The sequence below is a fragment of the Apteryx rowi genome, unplaced genomic scaffold (genome assembly GCF_003343035.1).
Source record: "Apteryx rowi isolate R43461 unplaced genomic scaffold, aptRow1 scaffold_368, whole genome shotgun sequence".
In the NCBI taxonomy this organism is placed as follows: domain Eukaryota; kingdom Metazoa; phylum Chordata; class Aves; order Apterygiformes; family Apterygidae; genus Apteryx; species Apteryx rowi.
The window spans coordinates 504201-520714 of NW_020450174.1; the positions used below are offsets into that span (position 1 = coordinate 504201).

The 16514-nt window shown below is 35.5% G+C and overlaps 1 protein-coding gene across 4 annotated transcripts in view; it reads right to left on the reverse strand.

Moving 5' to 3' along the window:
* The window catches only part of NUP133 (nucleoporin 133), a 38960-nt gene that overhangs the window by 3156 nt on the left and 19290 nt on the right, over positions 1 to 16514 (reverse strand). For all 4 annotated transcript variants that reach the window (XM_026073391.1, XM_026073392.1, XM_026073393.1 and 1 more), the window contains 9 exons: positions 16272 to 16394; positions 15712 to 15811; positions 14448 to 14699; positions 13031 to 13164; positions 10594 to 10752; positions 9540 to 9675; positions 7355 to 7473; positions 5776 to 5856; positions 631 to 695 (listed from right to left, as the gene is read on the reverse strand). In XM_026073391.1, coding sequence (XP_025929176.1) covers positions 631 to 695; positions 5776 to 5856; positions 7355 to 7473; positions 9540 to 9675; positions 10594 to 10752; positions 13031 to 13164; positions 14448 to 14699; positions 15712 to 15811; positions 16272 to 16394 — 1169 coding nt within the window. The remainder of the gene's footprint in view (positions 1 to 630; positions 696 to 5775; positions 5857 to 7354; positions 7474 to 9539; positions 9676 to 10593; positions 10753 to 13030; positions 13165 to 14447; positions 14700 to 15711; positions 15812 to 16271; positions 16395 to 16514) is intronic.

Genomic DNA, 16514 nt, shown 5'->3' on the forward strand with positions numbered 1-16514 from the left:
GAAACAACAGCAGCATTGCTTGCTGAAAAGATTCATCAGACCAATTGGATTCAGCCTGTATTCAGTGTTGAAGATGATCTGGAAGGTGGCTCTTTTAAGCAGTATAGAAAGCTTTGATCTCTTACAATCAAGAATGCAGCTTTAACTCAGAAAAGAGGCATGAAGTTGTCAAAGTGGTTCTATGGCCAAAATAAGTGAAATAAAAGTCTGCAGGAGTGATTCTGGCACATGTTGCTCTTAAAAAGCTTCTGTCTTGAGACACATTTAAACCACGATAGTGGCTCAAAAGGGTTGCTTCAAAGAGAAAAATAGTTACAGTCATTTCTTTTACCTTATCAAAAGGTACAATAAGAATGAGAGCTGTATGGCTACATTTCTGTTCCTTACGTGTTGAAAAAGCATAGTAATTTGCCACTGAGAAAAATAAAGTACTGCAGAAATTTCTTTTTGTTGCGGTTTCACTTTACAAAGAAAAGGACACATCCTGATCAGGTACTTTATACTTTACTCATCTTATACTATGAAATCCAATCTTTTCAATGAGCTGGAGAATAGTACACCAATGCATGATTTTGAAAAAAGCAACATCACAAAAAACCTCCTAGTAATATATACTCATACTGGACTTACCCATCTCTTTGGAGAGCCTTGCAGAGAATTTTTAGTTTAAGATCGTTTACATCCACTTCCTCGTCCTTCAATTCATATAAGAAGAAAAGACAGGTAATTTTAACATTTCTTTTTTTTAAAGAAATTATCACCGTATCACACTCAGATTATACTGATGAACTGGATTCTTTAATTATTGAACACTGTTAAATTGTAAGTGATAGTGGTATTATGTATATGATACTTATATTAAATCACATTTGTCTATTTGATCTGCTAAATATATGTACTAGTGATTAAAGCAATGTTCCAAATGTTAAAGAATTTCAATTCTGACAGTTCCCATTACTTAAAATTGGGCAGTTCCTGCCACCTTATTTTACAGATTAAAAGCTTGAGTCAGATTTTGAATTATTATTTTAGATTTCTACTGCTACCATCCCATCATTTTGCCTGGCTTGGGGAAGGAGGTGGGAAGGAGTGGAGGAAAAGAAGTCAAACTTGCTATTTTTCCAAATTTTGTTGAAAGGCACTAAATTCATTTGTACCAGGCATTCAGCAGCAGTAAGTTTTTCATAGCTTCTGAATTCTGTTCTTGCCTTGTCACTTATTTGGCTTTGCTGGTTTCTGAAAAGCCATAACTCTTAGGGCTTCAATACTCTGTCTACTTTATAATAGTTCTAAGATTTAGTTCTTTAAATAGTGCAATTCACTTTGACATCTTCATAGAAAAGAAGTGCTATAATAGTGCAAAACAGCAATCTTCATGACACGTATACATTTCCAATAATGGTTCAATTTGTCACTTAGTTCCAAGTAGTTCTTCATTACAATTTTGTTTACTGCACTAAAATTATGTGATGGTTAACGCAGGCCTTGATGAACTCTGCTCTACACACAGTAAGACAACCAGCAATAAATGTAGATTACTGTTTTCTGTCTTGCTTATTATACAATCATATAAAATGTGGAAAAGTTAGCAAAAAGAGCAAACACTGCATGTTTGATACACACCATCAACAAGTAGAGGTAAAATAATGACCAGGAGAAAGGACTTAACATAGAAAATATTTTAAAAGAGAAGTCCATTAGAAAACAGAAGAAAATATTCATATTATACAGTTTCAAGAAATGAGATTACAACCAACCTTAAGTTAAAAAAAAAAAGGTACGTTTAATCGTAGTTAAAGACTGAAAATTGGCTTTAGGGCTGTTATTAAGGCAATTATTAATAGCAGTGTATCTAATTAAGCAGGTGAGTCAAGTTCAGTACTACATGTTTAACTTATCTTAACCGCTCCCATCCTTCTGACTTAAAAGCAGCTGTAAAAGTACGTAGTAGAGACAGACTGAACAAACTAGGAGAATTTATGTGGCCGCTACCTTTTCAGTTTTAGTAGGAAAGCCTCTGAAATCCCCATGCAGCCCAATATTCAATAGCCATACTCCCAACAAAAGTTGTTTTGATTCAATCTACGCACAGAATTACACAGAAGGGTGTATCTTAAACATTTAATTGGAATTGAAATTATGTTGTATGTACACAGTCAATGCAGTAAGCTTGACTTAGAGAAGTTTAGCTTGTCTCTGGGACTAGATCAATATACAACCAGATTTAAACCATTAGAAGCAGGTCCACACAAGGATTTGATGACATTTAAGGCAGTTTTCCTGATCTATTACAGTCTGTATAAAGATGAGCCATACTGTAGTTCAGGTATCCAAGCTTTGCTGAACCTCAGACATGACAGAAAGATTTGTGATGTCAGGCAAATTATTATTGGCTTTAACATACCCATATGCTGTAACATATTCTAGCAATCAAAGTAACATTAAGAAATTCTTTCCAAGCCTTGGAAACAGCAAATAATTTACATCTAATCTAATCCTTGTTCTAGCATGTCTGTTGATCAGTGTATAGTGCAACAGATTTACAGAATATGTTACAAACAGGTAAATGAAAACTATAAATTTGTAAACAGAGACATCAGTAGGAATACATACAGTTGATGAGAAAAATACAGGAACGCTGTTAATACCAGACTGAACATGTAAAAAAAGGATGTTTAAGAACCCCAGAAACATGAAACTTTTTTCTGCGCAGTGTTCTGAGGACCAAACAAAATAACAACCTATGATAATCTCATAGAAAGCAACTCATCTGATCAGGTATCATAAAAAGATGGATCAGCCCAGAGAGGAGGTGCAGTCTCTACCCTTGGAGGTTTTCAAGACCCAACAGGATAAAGCCTTGAGCAACCTGGTCTGACCTCACAGCTGTCCTTGCTTTGAGCACAGGATAGACCTAGACATCTCATGAGTTATAGTATGATTTTGTAACTACAATATGGAAGAAAATCCACAAGTAGGTTTTCAAACCTGTCCAAATTGATCTCCAATACTTGAAATATAAGGTAATCAGCCAGCTACTTTGATGGAGGATGGAAATCCCAGGAGGACTTCAAACTCCCTTGGACTGAGCAAGGAAAAATAAAACAAGAGAATTGAAAGAGAGTATCTATGAGCAGTTTCAAATATCCCAAATTCTTCAGAAACTTGAAATTTAATTGGAATGGTCAATTAGGAGCAAAGCATAGCTGCCACAGAACCAGACCATGCAAATCCCTTTAAAAGGGGTCATGATGATGACAGAAAGAATTAAAGACCAACTTTCATAACGTGCACTTATTCTGATGATCCCCACACACAAAAAAAGGAACTAAGAAAAACTAAACACAAGCAAAATGTTTTCTCTAGGAAAAAGCAAATTAATACATCTAAGAAAACGTCACCCAACTCTGAAAAAACAGCCCTTAAGATGTGAAATAATGACTAGTAACATACTCACAAAGCTGAAGCTACAAAAAGATATTGTATAGAATAGAAGAGTGGCAAGGTTTTTGCTAAAGAAAAGCAAGGAAAGATAAAGAACAGCTTAGACATTCTCTAAAAACTGAGACAAAAGCTTCAAGTTCTAAAGCAACAATTTAAAATTGAGATGTGATTTTTAAGAAATTCCCAGGACAGGAAGTAGAAAATTACTTTCACCTTCATTTGCACAGCTAACACATACGAGAAAGTAAAACTTGCACAACAGTGGTCTCAGATTTGGCAAGGACAAGGAAGTGATTACTTATGTCATCAGACTGCAAAGGCTTTGAATATGAGGTCAAGGAAACCTGAGGAAGAAGATAAGGACTGAACTCAGTCCTGTAGTTACAGTTCCTATTTTAACAGATGAGCTGATCAGACTCTTCAACCACTGAAGACTATTCATTTCCATTTGAAGACATGGCTCAGGCTTTCAACATCCCCACATATGGCAGCTGAAAACCAACTACCTCGATTTGAATAAAAAAAGGAAAAAAAAAGCAGCATATTTTCAAGCAAATGAACAAATATAAATTTGTAACGCAGTGCATTGTAGGCAAGTTTTACTTCAATACATACTAAACGGTGACTGAATTCAAAGTTCTTTTCTTGGCATGGCCAAGCTAACTGGCATGCATTACATATAATGCCCACATTAGGATGCGTATTTTACAAGTATATTAGTAAATACATCTTCAAAAATACACATTTGTCTTAGAACGGGCAGTCCCTTCACTGCACAGAAACTTTGAGAAGTTTAGTGTCAGAACCCCTTTTAAGGTATACTGTCAGAAAAAAAGACCGTACATATTCTTCTCAGTGTCCTAAAGTATTACAGCTACTTTAAATGCCTGCTGTAAGAGGTAAGAGAAACCATGACTCTAGACCTTGGAATTCTGGAAGCAAGAGGATGGGTCTTGTCTTTGCACTATGTTTTTGCTAGAGAAAAGCAAGGAAAAATAAAGTACAGCTTAGACATTCTCAAGTCTAACTATAATTGTAGCCATTAAAGGATAACCCTGATTAAACTCTACATATGTAGCTGAACTCAACTCCTCAGAAACACTAGTCTAATGCACCATCTCTAATTTGCGCTGAACGGTCCTACTCAAGTTATTAGGGACTCAAAAATCTGACCGAAAAATGCTTTTGAAATCTCACTTTCTTAAAGCAACATTGATTTTCTTCAGATGTAAAAAACCAATATAGTTATCTGAGCATTCATGGAATGAGGAGGCAAAATTTAAGAGGAAAACTCAGTTAATTTGAGTTAATAACTCAGATAATTAACATACTAAATACTAATACTTTCTCCTTCCTCAACACACAAAGTATAACATAGTACTCAACACAAAACAGAAGTAAACATATTCAGGCATGAAGCAAGAAAATAAATACTAGTTAATAATAGTAAAGAAACATTATTCGTAAGAGAATTAGAGAAAAGGAATGCAAATAAAAACAGTTTAAAATCAAAACAATCTAAATATTTATAATCAAACCAAAATTATTGAAGGCCAACTAAATGGCACAACAATTTTATAAAGCACTACTACAGAGAGGATCTTAGCTAGAGCCCTTCCACCCAGAAGAGCAACAGTTGGGATAATCAGAAAAGAGCTCTCATTTTCAAATGGTAAGGAATACTTTTCAATTCATCCATAAGAGAAGTCTGAAGTAATTCTCTGAAAAAGTACAGCTTTAGATTTTTAGCAAAGACTGCTGTTAATTAAGGTTTGGTGCTCCTCAGAAGGTGATTTATTCATGCTTTGTGGAAAGTTACCCTTGACAAGACATTAATTAGATCATAATATGAGATTTGATGACAACTCCAAGTTTAAGATAGCAAACCTGTGATTCGGTCCTATTTACATGTTAAAAAACTGGTGACTCTTTATCCCACATTATCTAAGGACACTCAGAGAAATTGCCAATAATGGAGATGCAAGAACTGAACTACTGAGAACAAATGATCTTTATCCTGTTTGGAGAAAGCCTGTAGAGAAGCAAGGCTCCATCAGAAAGAAACTAGACTATCAATGGGATCTGAAGATAAGGAAAGTCACTTTTCTTAAATGTTCTAAACCACATTTGGCATTAAATCTCCAATGACTTAAAACAAACAAAAAAAAACCCATGAGAGGTTATTTTTACTTACCATACACTAAACTGATAGGATCTTAACTAACTACAGATGCACAATCTTAGTTTAAATAACCTAAAAGAAATAATCTCTGGATTACAAATCCTTCTTGCCCTCCTCCCCCCCCCCCAAAAAAAAACCCCTTTTCCTACCTCATCAATATATTCCAGTAGATCAAGTGCTTTCTTGAAGTCATACTCGTTGGCCCTTCTGTTCTCATCACATATGTACATCTACAGGATGAAAGATTAAAGTACAGAATTATTTTTAGCCTACAAACTAATGTAATTGATATTGTGGACAACTCACTGTGGGAAGACCACCATGTATTTTCCACTTACATGACCTTCTCATGAAAATATGTCTTGATTCAACTGCAAGTATTTTTATAGTAAGGAATATACTTAAGGTTTTAGAGCGGCATTCCACCTACATGACAATGGTCTGTAGACAAATGATATTGGATATAAGGCTACTAGGTTTCAAATTTAAATGCCATTTAAGGCTGTAACATTCCTGGACTATTGTAGCCAGAGCTCAGTTCCACAAATAAAATGAGCTCTCAGAATTATTTCAGCAATTAAGCTCAGAGCAATAAATAAGCACATGTACTGTCTTTCACCTTTTAAAAACAGACAAGCTAGCTATCAAAAATTTTAATTTCCCCCCATAAACTAAATGCTAAATTAGCACTTTAAACCAAAATTAACATTAATGCACTTTTTACTTATACTTTCCAAGTTTCATTCTCTCATTGTAAGTAGTAAGAACATTGATTTGACAACAACTATAATTCAAAAGGAAAATTGGCATAGTGCCAGCTGTTTGGAAAGTCTTAAGTGACACTTCCTCCTCTTCCTTATTCCCACAGATAGCCTCACTTAAAGATACAGGCAATGACTTCAGAATCTGCTGATTCTAAGTGCTGTACTAAGAAAATGGGGAGAATTTAACAAGCGCGCTAGCGGCTTCTGCTTTTCACAGGATTACAAAAGGTAATGAGTTGCAAATCTGACACCTTTAACAGGATCTGGTTTGTTTTACAGTATACTGCTGTCACTCATCCCTCTCGTATTTTGTGTGTGCACTGGATGGTAAAAATATGCTGCCAGCTGGGCAGAAATAATAAGGCTACTGGTTCCTGGCTACCGCCAGAAAGGGGTGTGGAGGGTAATTCAGCTCTAATATTGATTCCAGAATTGGAGGGTTTTGTTTTGTTTGTTGTTGCTGTTTTTAAGAAGTAAAAAGACATTGTCTGGACACTCAGTGCAGCAGGGGACCAAAAGCCCTTTCCTGCTTCCAACTCTTTTTTTTTTTTTTTTCCTCTACATTGCAGCATCTTTCTGCAGTAAAGTGTAATTCTTTGTTCCTTCTGCCTTTCATGCTCTGCCCTACTAAGAATATTACAGAAGGCAAAAATTTTTCCATATCCAAAGCTAGCTTAAATAAGTAATTCAGCTTCTGGCACTGATCTGATTGGCTTCTACTCACAGCAGTGCTCTAAAACATCTCAAGAAGGAAGAGAAATTCTGAACTGAAAACAGCATTCTGAAGTTTGCTGTTGGTAGAAGCTAGAGAAAGATAAGCAAATCCATACCTTAGATGTTTAGGCGTTTAGCAAGTCAGATAAAAAAGAGAGAAACAGCTGTGATCTCATTGATTTTTATCGCATTGAGCTAGAAAACATAACTGAACTTTACCTGTGCAATGAAAGGAACATGCAGTACTTACATCAATGAGCTGAGGCGCAGACAATACTGGCATATCATTAAGGTTCAGCTGTTTCTCTACCAGTAATTGTTCAGGAAGGGTCTCCTGATGCAACAGAAAACGCTCCTGTTCTGATATTTCTTGTAGTCATTTAAGGAGATGAATGTTTCATGTTATTACTGTACCATAGAATTTATTACATTTTTAATAACTGAAAAGTCACAATATTATTCAGGTCTACAAATACTTGTTATAAAGCATTTTATTTGTATGCTTTATTATGTATGTTAATAAAGCACAGAAATACTTTCATTGCAATAGCGTGATCTTTGCGAACTAGTTCACTTTCCACTTCCATACCATAAACCCTGTTTTCAGTCAGGTTCCCAGTGTAATGCAGACTGATAACTTTTCTTTAGTTCATCAAAATCACAAAATAAATATGTAAAAGTCAGAGGGCAGCTGTGGCACTATGCAGAAAAGGCAAGCTGGACATGATTTCTAGAAACTACCAATTTTTGACTGAAGACTTGTGCCATGGGTCTGCTCCATCACATGAATTATTTCTTTTTTGATTACCCCCCCCCCCAAGTATAACCTGCTTCTGTTACTGGGCTGAAATAAAATCAAAATGGAATAACTTCCACCACAACTTTATGTGAGTTGACATTTTTTTTCCAGTTCCACTTGTAGAAAGAAGAAAATAATTCTAAAGAGCATTTATCTGTTTAAAAAGATAAGCAGAATATGGCAGAAATAATTATGCTACCTTTATAAATGGGAGATTGATACACAAGGAGTGTAAGTTTTAAGAGTTATGTCATACAGAAGTGTGTAGCAAGCTAAAAAGTTCAGTTGAAAATCTGACAGTCCCTTACTGTTGAAATAAAGCTTCTTCATTTTTCTAAAGGTCTTCCTATTTAAAGATGAGTCTGTTCATATCAGCAAAGGAATAAATTCTTAGTTGCATTCACACAAACCAGAACCAAACTCCAATTTCAAGTTTTGATGCAATGCTTTAATTTAAAAAAGTCAGATGATATATTATTATTACAAGCTAAATACAATTTTCAAAGCCTTCTTAGTTATCATACGTATCCTAGGACTTTTCGACAGGATTTCATTTAAGAATTGTATATAACAGACATAGATAAATATGCAGATAAATAAAAAGCAATAGTTGATGAACTGCTTGAGTAGTATTTTAAAGCTTTCCCTGGTGTCCAGCTAAACTATTAATGTAGAATATTTGTTTGCCTTCTCACAACTCACAGCACTACCTGCTGCACAAACAATATCAGGAGAAGGGTATTTTCCAAACTGATAGGGAGGGCAGAGCAGTGGAACCATTGGACTTGGCAAGGAAGCAGGACAGGTATTTCCACTTTTTTCATTAACATCTTTTCAGTTAGAGCACAATGAAACAGTGTCACTGTAAACTTTCTAGATAAAAAGAGAGACTTAAGATGCTGAGAAAACAATTCCTGAGATCACAAATGCATATATTCGTGAGTATATTATGACAAGTACTAAACAGCTACAGGATTTCCTTGTATAGCATAAGAGTCTCAGGACTTGAGCAGAATTCAAAATTATTGAGAGACATTCAATAAACGAGCTTTAAGAAATTCATCCATTTTTTATCTTGCATGTGAAATATAAAACATATCTTCATAAAACTCATTCAGTGGGAACAGTTTAGAAATTATGACTATTTCAGAACTGCTTAGTGACTTTTTAAAAAGCTGTGCAACCTGTTATTTATGCCAATATTTTACATGTTATTAGAACAAGTGAAAAGGCAAAAGTTTCCACATTCATAGTCCTAACTCACAGCTGAAAATGAATGCCAAGGTTATTGCTTCATGTGCTGTTTTCACACTATCCTTCCTTCAGTGAACAGCTGAGTAGGTCAGAAAGAAGCCCTTGCATATCACCCCAGTTTGTAAGCTAGTTTTTCAGGACAAAGTGTTCCCAGCTTTTCCTTAAAATGCTAGTCTAATTCGTGGTGGCTCTGGAGATGCTTCACAAAAGGCTCTGCCATAGACAAAAGCAGGCAGCTGGGGCAGCAATATCAGCAGCCCATTTATCCTTATCAGGTTAAGTTAGAGCCCTCCACCTAACAAATTAACTATCTGCAATATTAACACGATTATGATTCAAGAACTTCATTCGTCTATTTTTCACTTTGCTCTGCTTTTCTTACCTTCTATTTTTTCTTGCAGTATGTCTTCCGAGAAGTCAGATGCCAGTGCAGCTAATTTGCTCAAGCCAAGAAGCGTTTTCTTCTTTGCAAAGTATCGGGTCTCCATATTTGCTAAAGTCTGCAATGTTCTGTGAGCCTGAAATTAATAAAGATGTTAGAAATAAGTTTTAGAAGTTAACATCAGGTGAACAGATCAGATCACATCACCTGGCACAACAGTCTCATAACTATATTATTTTTAAATATGCAGGTTATAGTATTACAGCTGTTACAATTTAGAAATTAAAACTCTGCATTATAGTTTTAAGGAAGAAATATAGATCTCTAATCCTACTATATCCAAGAAACATTTCTAATTACTAATCAAGAAAAACTCTTGTGATCAAAGGATAAATTGCAACTTCATGTATTATACTACTGTGATTTTATTCAAGGCTTCACCATAAACACCCAGGCAAGTATGCTTTGACAAAACAGCTTAGCATGCAGATTGATTTACTTGTTAGTTAAGGAATACAGAAAATAGAATGCTATGTATAACCCCTGTGGTAACCAAACATACAGGCAAGAATTTACTTGCATGTCAGACAAAGGAATGGAAAATTTCCCTGAGCATCTACTCAGAAATAACTATCCAGACAATTATTTCTATTTTAGAATCCTTGACCCCCTCTTCATAGTGCTTTTCTATAAAAGACAAAACCTCAGTGACACAAATGGAGTATTAGATTCCCAAACACTTCACAATTACTTGTATAGCCTAATAAAGCATCCTTGATACAAAATATTAGTCACCAACATGGGATGAAAAGCAGCGCTAATTTGCACTGCACAATGCAGCAGCTTATATGACATACCAGATGGTGCCTGGAGGGAGGCTTTTGGTACTCTCTTAGTAATCCCCGTCATCCCTCTCATAACTCACCCGTGTAAGTCTTCTTCTTTTGAGGAAGAGCAGTAACTAGGTAACTTGCATACTTGAATATGTATTTAACTCATTTGTTAAAAGTTCTAAAATATAATATTTCAGTTTGATTGTATTAAGAAAACCTACCTTTTGCAAATCCTGGCTATTGATTTCATGTAACCAGCTCAGATGCTCATGGGCCTGCAGAAAACTGGCCAACTGTCCATGCTGAGCAACAGGTTGAGATAACAGCTTCCCACGCTTTCCTTTTTCTAAATACCAGCGAAACAGGAAATCTGAAAAATTCTGACGATAATAGGAATATGAACACATTTTGAAATTTACCTTTAAATATAGTTTGTTTTTTTTTTAATAAGGCAAAATGCTTCATGAAATATAATTGCTAACAACATCAGTTAACCTGCTTAACAAAGGAAGATGGAAAAAATATACTAGCGATGAAAAGAATTAAGAATTCTGATAGAAAGGTCAGGTCTAGGTCTAATAGAAATACAACATTTCAAGAATGGCATGGGAACAATGTCACAACCATAGAATTCAGTAGCTACTCTGCAGCAGATACTTATACACACAGCAAGGTTTACCCTTCAACAGAAGTAGAGAAAGCACCAAATGCAAATTCTTCACGTTAACCCATAAGAATGTAAACAGATATTACGTCACCCACAATTCTGATCTCATTTCTTTACCTGACCCTTTTCCCCCTCAGAACTCTGTGCTTACTACTTCCTTTCACATTCATATGTTCACTTCTGCTGTCACTGTTTCTTTGAAACATTCACTCCTATCTCCAACCAAACCAGCTATCTTACTTCCTTCAGTCATCATTAAAAACCCAATGTCTTCATGCTACTTTTTTTAACCATTTCATCCTCAAAAAACTTCAGTGTGAAACAACTAACCAGGATTTAAGTTTGAGATTTTAATTACAGATTAATTCATAATTAATTCATGAGTAATAATGCTAAGTTTTAATGGTATTAAGAATTTTAAAGATAAAGCTTGAGGAAAGCATTAGTCTGATATTCTATATAATTAATTAGACTGTAACCCTACCTTAGCCAAAGCAACTTCTTTTATAAAAATTGTGCATTTTTCCCCTTAAGCAAAAGAACAACGCATCTAAAGCACCTAAAAAAAGAATGAATGAAAAATTCACCCCCTTTTGGGGGATATGTTTGAATATTCAACCTTCACTACTGAAAATGTTTATGTTAACTTCCATCCATTACTGATACTTTTGCTTGTCCTTATTAAACAACCTTTTTGTACCCTCTTTGTTAAGAAGCTCAGACTGCAGTAGAGTTCTCTTCCCGTAGTTGTTGCGGTACGCTAATCAAATGGAGCTTGCTGACCCTCTCAGATTGGGAAGCTTTCTCCCAGTCCCCCTCACCTCAGAATCCCAGAATAGTTGGGGTCGGAAGGCACCTCGCCAGATCATCTGGTCCAACCCCCCTGCTTAGAACACAGGCAGCTAGAGCAGGTTGCCCAGGACTGTGTCCCATTGGGTTTTGAATATCTCTAAGGATGGAGACTCCACCACCTCTCTGGGCAACCTGCTCCAGGGCTCAGTCACGCTCGCAGTAAAGAAGCACTTTCTTGTGTTCTAGTGGAACTTCCTGTGTTTCAGTTTGTGCCCATTGCTCTCATTCTGTCACTGGGCACCACTGAGAAAAGTCTGGCCCCATCCTGTTGACACCCTCCCATCAGATATTTATACACACTGGCAAGATCCCCCTGAGCTTTCTCTTCTCCAGGCTAAACAGTCCCAGCTCTCTCATCCTCTGCTCATATGAGAGATGCTCTAGCTCCTTAATCACCTCAAGTAATCTACTGCCTTTTCCTTAAGCTTCCAATTTTTCAGTACACTTTAGAAACATTTACACCAGATTTGAACAATTTTTCCAGCATCTATCAAGTAAGTATCAGATAAGACAGTAAGAAGACCACAGCAAAACCCCTACTTCCTACTCTTCTTAACTACTTTTCTATTTATACACGAAATCTCATCTGCTCTTTTGGAAATTATCCTTAAATTTATATTAGATGTAATTAGTTTAATTAAACAACAGTACCGACTACAGTACTTAATGAACTACTAACATAATGCTGAAAGATGTCAAGAGTGAGACTGTGTCTGAAGCACAAAAGAAGCTATGAAGAGTCACTGTCTATATAGCTAGCATCCACATTTTTGTTGACTTTTTTGTAAGCTCAGGGCAAAATGCTCCACTCCGTTCTGCAAGGTGAAACTTGACTCCAGTTTTCTGCATTTCCTTCCTTGGATATATTATTTGTAAGCATCATGAACAGGTAGAAAAAACAGTAATATTTTAGAAGTCTGCCACTGAAGTGGATGCAGAAGTTTGGCAGGGGGGTTGGGGGGGAAAGAAGAGTGTATGAACCTACATTCAAGACTATGGTTTAATGCTCAAATTCCTACTCTGCTTATAAAAATATATATATAAAAACAGAAAACATAAATAAAGTCAAGACTTTTTGCAACATTCTACATGCCATCTTATTATAAAACACTACCTAAACAAAACAGAAAAAGAATTACCTGGTCCGCAAACTGACTCATATAACGTTGCAATCTAGCCTGGTTATCTGTCTGCTCACACATTTGCACCAGGATATCAAAGTCACAGTACTTCTCTGCTAAAGCAGCTGCCATCTGATACTGTCCCAGGGAAACTAGGCAACCAAGAAACAAAAAAAGTTAAACATGCTCATCTTCAGCTGTAAGAGGATGGCAGAGATCAGAAAAATGAAAGTTTTTCAAGTGTTCACATCAAGGAGATACTTGCACATTCCCAAGAAACCATTCACCTACTTCTTACATACTCTGTGCACATGCAAGTCTCTATACCACTCCTGCCCTCCAGAGTAAGAAGGGAGAAGTTTAGAAGACTAAATGGACAGAATACATCCCACTTTCTCTGAAAGTTAGCATGCATCTGCTATTTGCGCTTTGGGGGCGGGAGGAGGGGAAAAAAAACCCATGCCTTAATACTTGCAATTAACATTCACTTAACTAGAGAAAACGAAAAAGCAGCAGCCAAAGGCTTTTGTTACCAAAGAGAACAATTATAAAGATCACGGGATTCGTATTCAAAATATGTTATTCAAACTCTTTTATTTTAATTCAATTAAACCCAAGAGTTAGCAGAACACTTACTTTTTGCTTGTAAGGAAATATGAACTTTAAATTGAATATAATAAGATGTATTTGCAAGCTATCAAAACCCATGAATGTCAGTAGAACTCAGACTGATAAAGTTAAACTCAGACTTTTCTTAGACTTTAAGAACGTTAAAAAGGAATGATTATTAGATTGTTCTATTTATAGTGAATCATTCATTTTTAGTTAAAAAAAAAAAGCTTTATAAATTTACTAAAATGTGTTTGCTTTGTGTTATATTCCTTTAACAAGGGAGCTTTGCTGTCAATAAAGCATTAAATAAAGACTTGACCACATCTGTGACTAGTTAAATGATGTTTGATTATTTAATAATCAAGATCATTAGATCAGCAATTTTGCTGATAAACACTGAATAAACTTTCAGACATACAAATTTATGTCAGCTAGCAATAATATAAACACTTAGAAATCCATTTGTAAGCTATACTTCAGCCAGCTGGCACAAGATAAGCTTCTGTCAGGAAAGTGTAAGTCTACAAAAGAAAAATTCAAACAGCAAAGTTTTATTAGATACACATACTTGCATGACTGGGTTGGAATAGGGGAGGGAAAAAAAAGAGGAAAAAAAAAGAAAGCTTTTTCTTCAATCTGTTTTCATTTTGCCAAAGATCCCATTGTCATAAAAACAAAGTCATTAACTAATATTTTGAAGGCACATACACGTGAAATAAATAGAATTCATATACAAATGCAATTTACTCTATCAGATTTGCATCATTTCCTCATCAAACGGAACAGTTAAACCTTGTATTAAAGGAAAGCATACAGTACTTACGGAGAGGAGACAAGAGTTCTGATCTTTTCTGCACATATTCCATTTCCAGACTACTGTATCTCTCTTGAACAGCAGGTCGGTCAACAGATTTAAGCTGAGAAACATAGCCATCTAGAAAACAATCTAGCAGTGCCACCAGCTGTTCAGTCACAATGCTGCGGAGGTTACTGTCCACCTGAGGATACACCACCTTCAGAATGATTCCATGCTGACGTATTATTGCTGTACGTATACCAGCAGGACCACTAGATGCTTGGAAAAACACCACAGTGAACATTAAAAAATAAGACCCTCAAAGGGATCTATATGCTGAAGTATAACAAAAACATGATCATGTAATAATCATAATAATAAAATAGGACCTAAATAATTTAAAAAAAACACACACAAAAAAGGCTAATAAACTTATTTTAATTTAAAAGCAAAGCAAAACTACCTACAAACATATTCCAATATTTTTTCACATATTAAATTTGGCTAAGATGTAGTAAATACTAAGAACAGAAACAAAAATACCCCCCAAATTACACAGATCTACAGCATCGACTGTCAGTATCAGATACTGTTTTGAAGAAAAACAATACTTGCACACTCTCTAGACGAAGCAGAAAATACACATGAGAAAAATATTATAATGCAACACACATGAGAAGAGGCACCTACTGTTAATCTGATTTAAATATTTGGATGTACTCATAAAGACCCTGCTTTTCCAAAGACTTTCCTCTTGTGAGCACAAAATACGTATTTTATATGTAGAGGTCACAGGGAAGCTTAAGCACCAACTGGAAAGTGCTTGCTTTTCCAAATGTTTGGTCTGGCAATTTTTCACAGTATTAAATCATCAAAACAAAACACACTTAGAAGAGCACATCAATCCTTTTAAAAACAGTTGAAAAAGATATTTTATGATTCATTTTGAAGTTATATATCCCATGGTTTTGTCAACTAGGACCAGCACATACTAAAAAATAGATATTAGTTTTGTCTTCCAAATTTTGTTTTTGTAGTCAAATCTGCAATATAAGTTTAAAGAATTATCATCAATAGTGGAGAAAATAAATGATAATCAAATGATACCTTTAGCTTCTACTACTCTTACTGACAACCCCATAATAGTTTATAACAATAAAGGTTTAACATTCAGATTGAAAGCTAAAGCAAAGATTTCAGAAAATCTTTCTGTGTGTTCTGAAACATGTGAAAAGTACTTTTTGTTTATAATAGATAACTAATAAATTATTAATATTATCACACTTCTCACCTGTCCATGGAACATATTCAKGTTCTCTTTCTGGAAGTTCTCCTGTTTTATATAAAGAGGCTCTAGACTGACGATACTGGCTGGCAGCTTGCAGCATGTCCTATAGAAAGGCAAAGATATCAATATTTTGAAGTCTACCTGCTTATACACAGGCCATAAAAGATGCTTTGTCTTCTATAATTCTGAAATGTTATTTTATTATTCCCTACTTTTTTCATTACTTTCTCAGTTGGGTACAAGAGTACACATCGACTGAGGAGGAAGCCTCAGTGCTCAAGCACAAGCTCTTCACTCTTTACTACACACTCCTGCTTTCACAACTTATATCAATGCTTCAGCTTCTCAAATTCTCTTTAGCAGTTTCTCAGAAGGAAAAGAAACATCTCTAATTCTGCACCAGATCATCTCTTCTTTCCTAAGGTATTTGGACATGTGAAAAATGTATCCGCTTTTGATCTCATGTCAGTAACTCAAATATATATACTGCACTCAACCAGCTGAGTACTCTGCAATATTCACCCTCCCTTCCCACAGACATTCTAGCCAATGCTATTCTATACCTTAATGATGTTGTTCACACTGATAACTATCTGGGCCCACTCAATTGATTCAACGGGCATTTCTTTCAAGATTTGTTCCTCCTCTTCTAGTAAGCATTCAAAGATGGAATCTATCTGGGACACCTTGAAGAAAGAAAGAAAAATTGTTCTGAGCACAAATATATCCATCACCAGATACCTGAAAGCCAAGTTATATGAATTATAAGGAGGGGAAAAGAGAGGGGGGAAAAGAGAGGGGGGAAA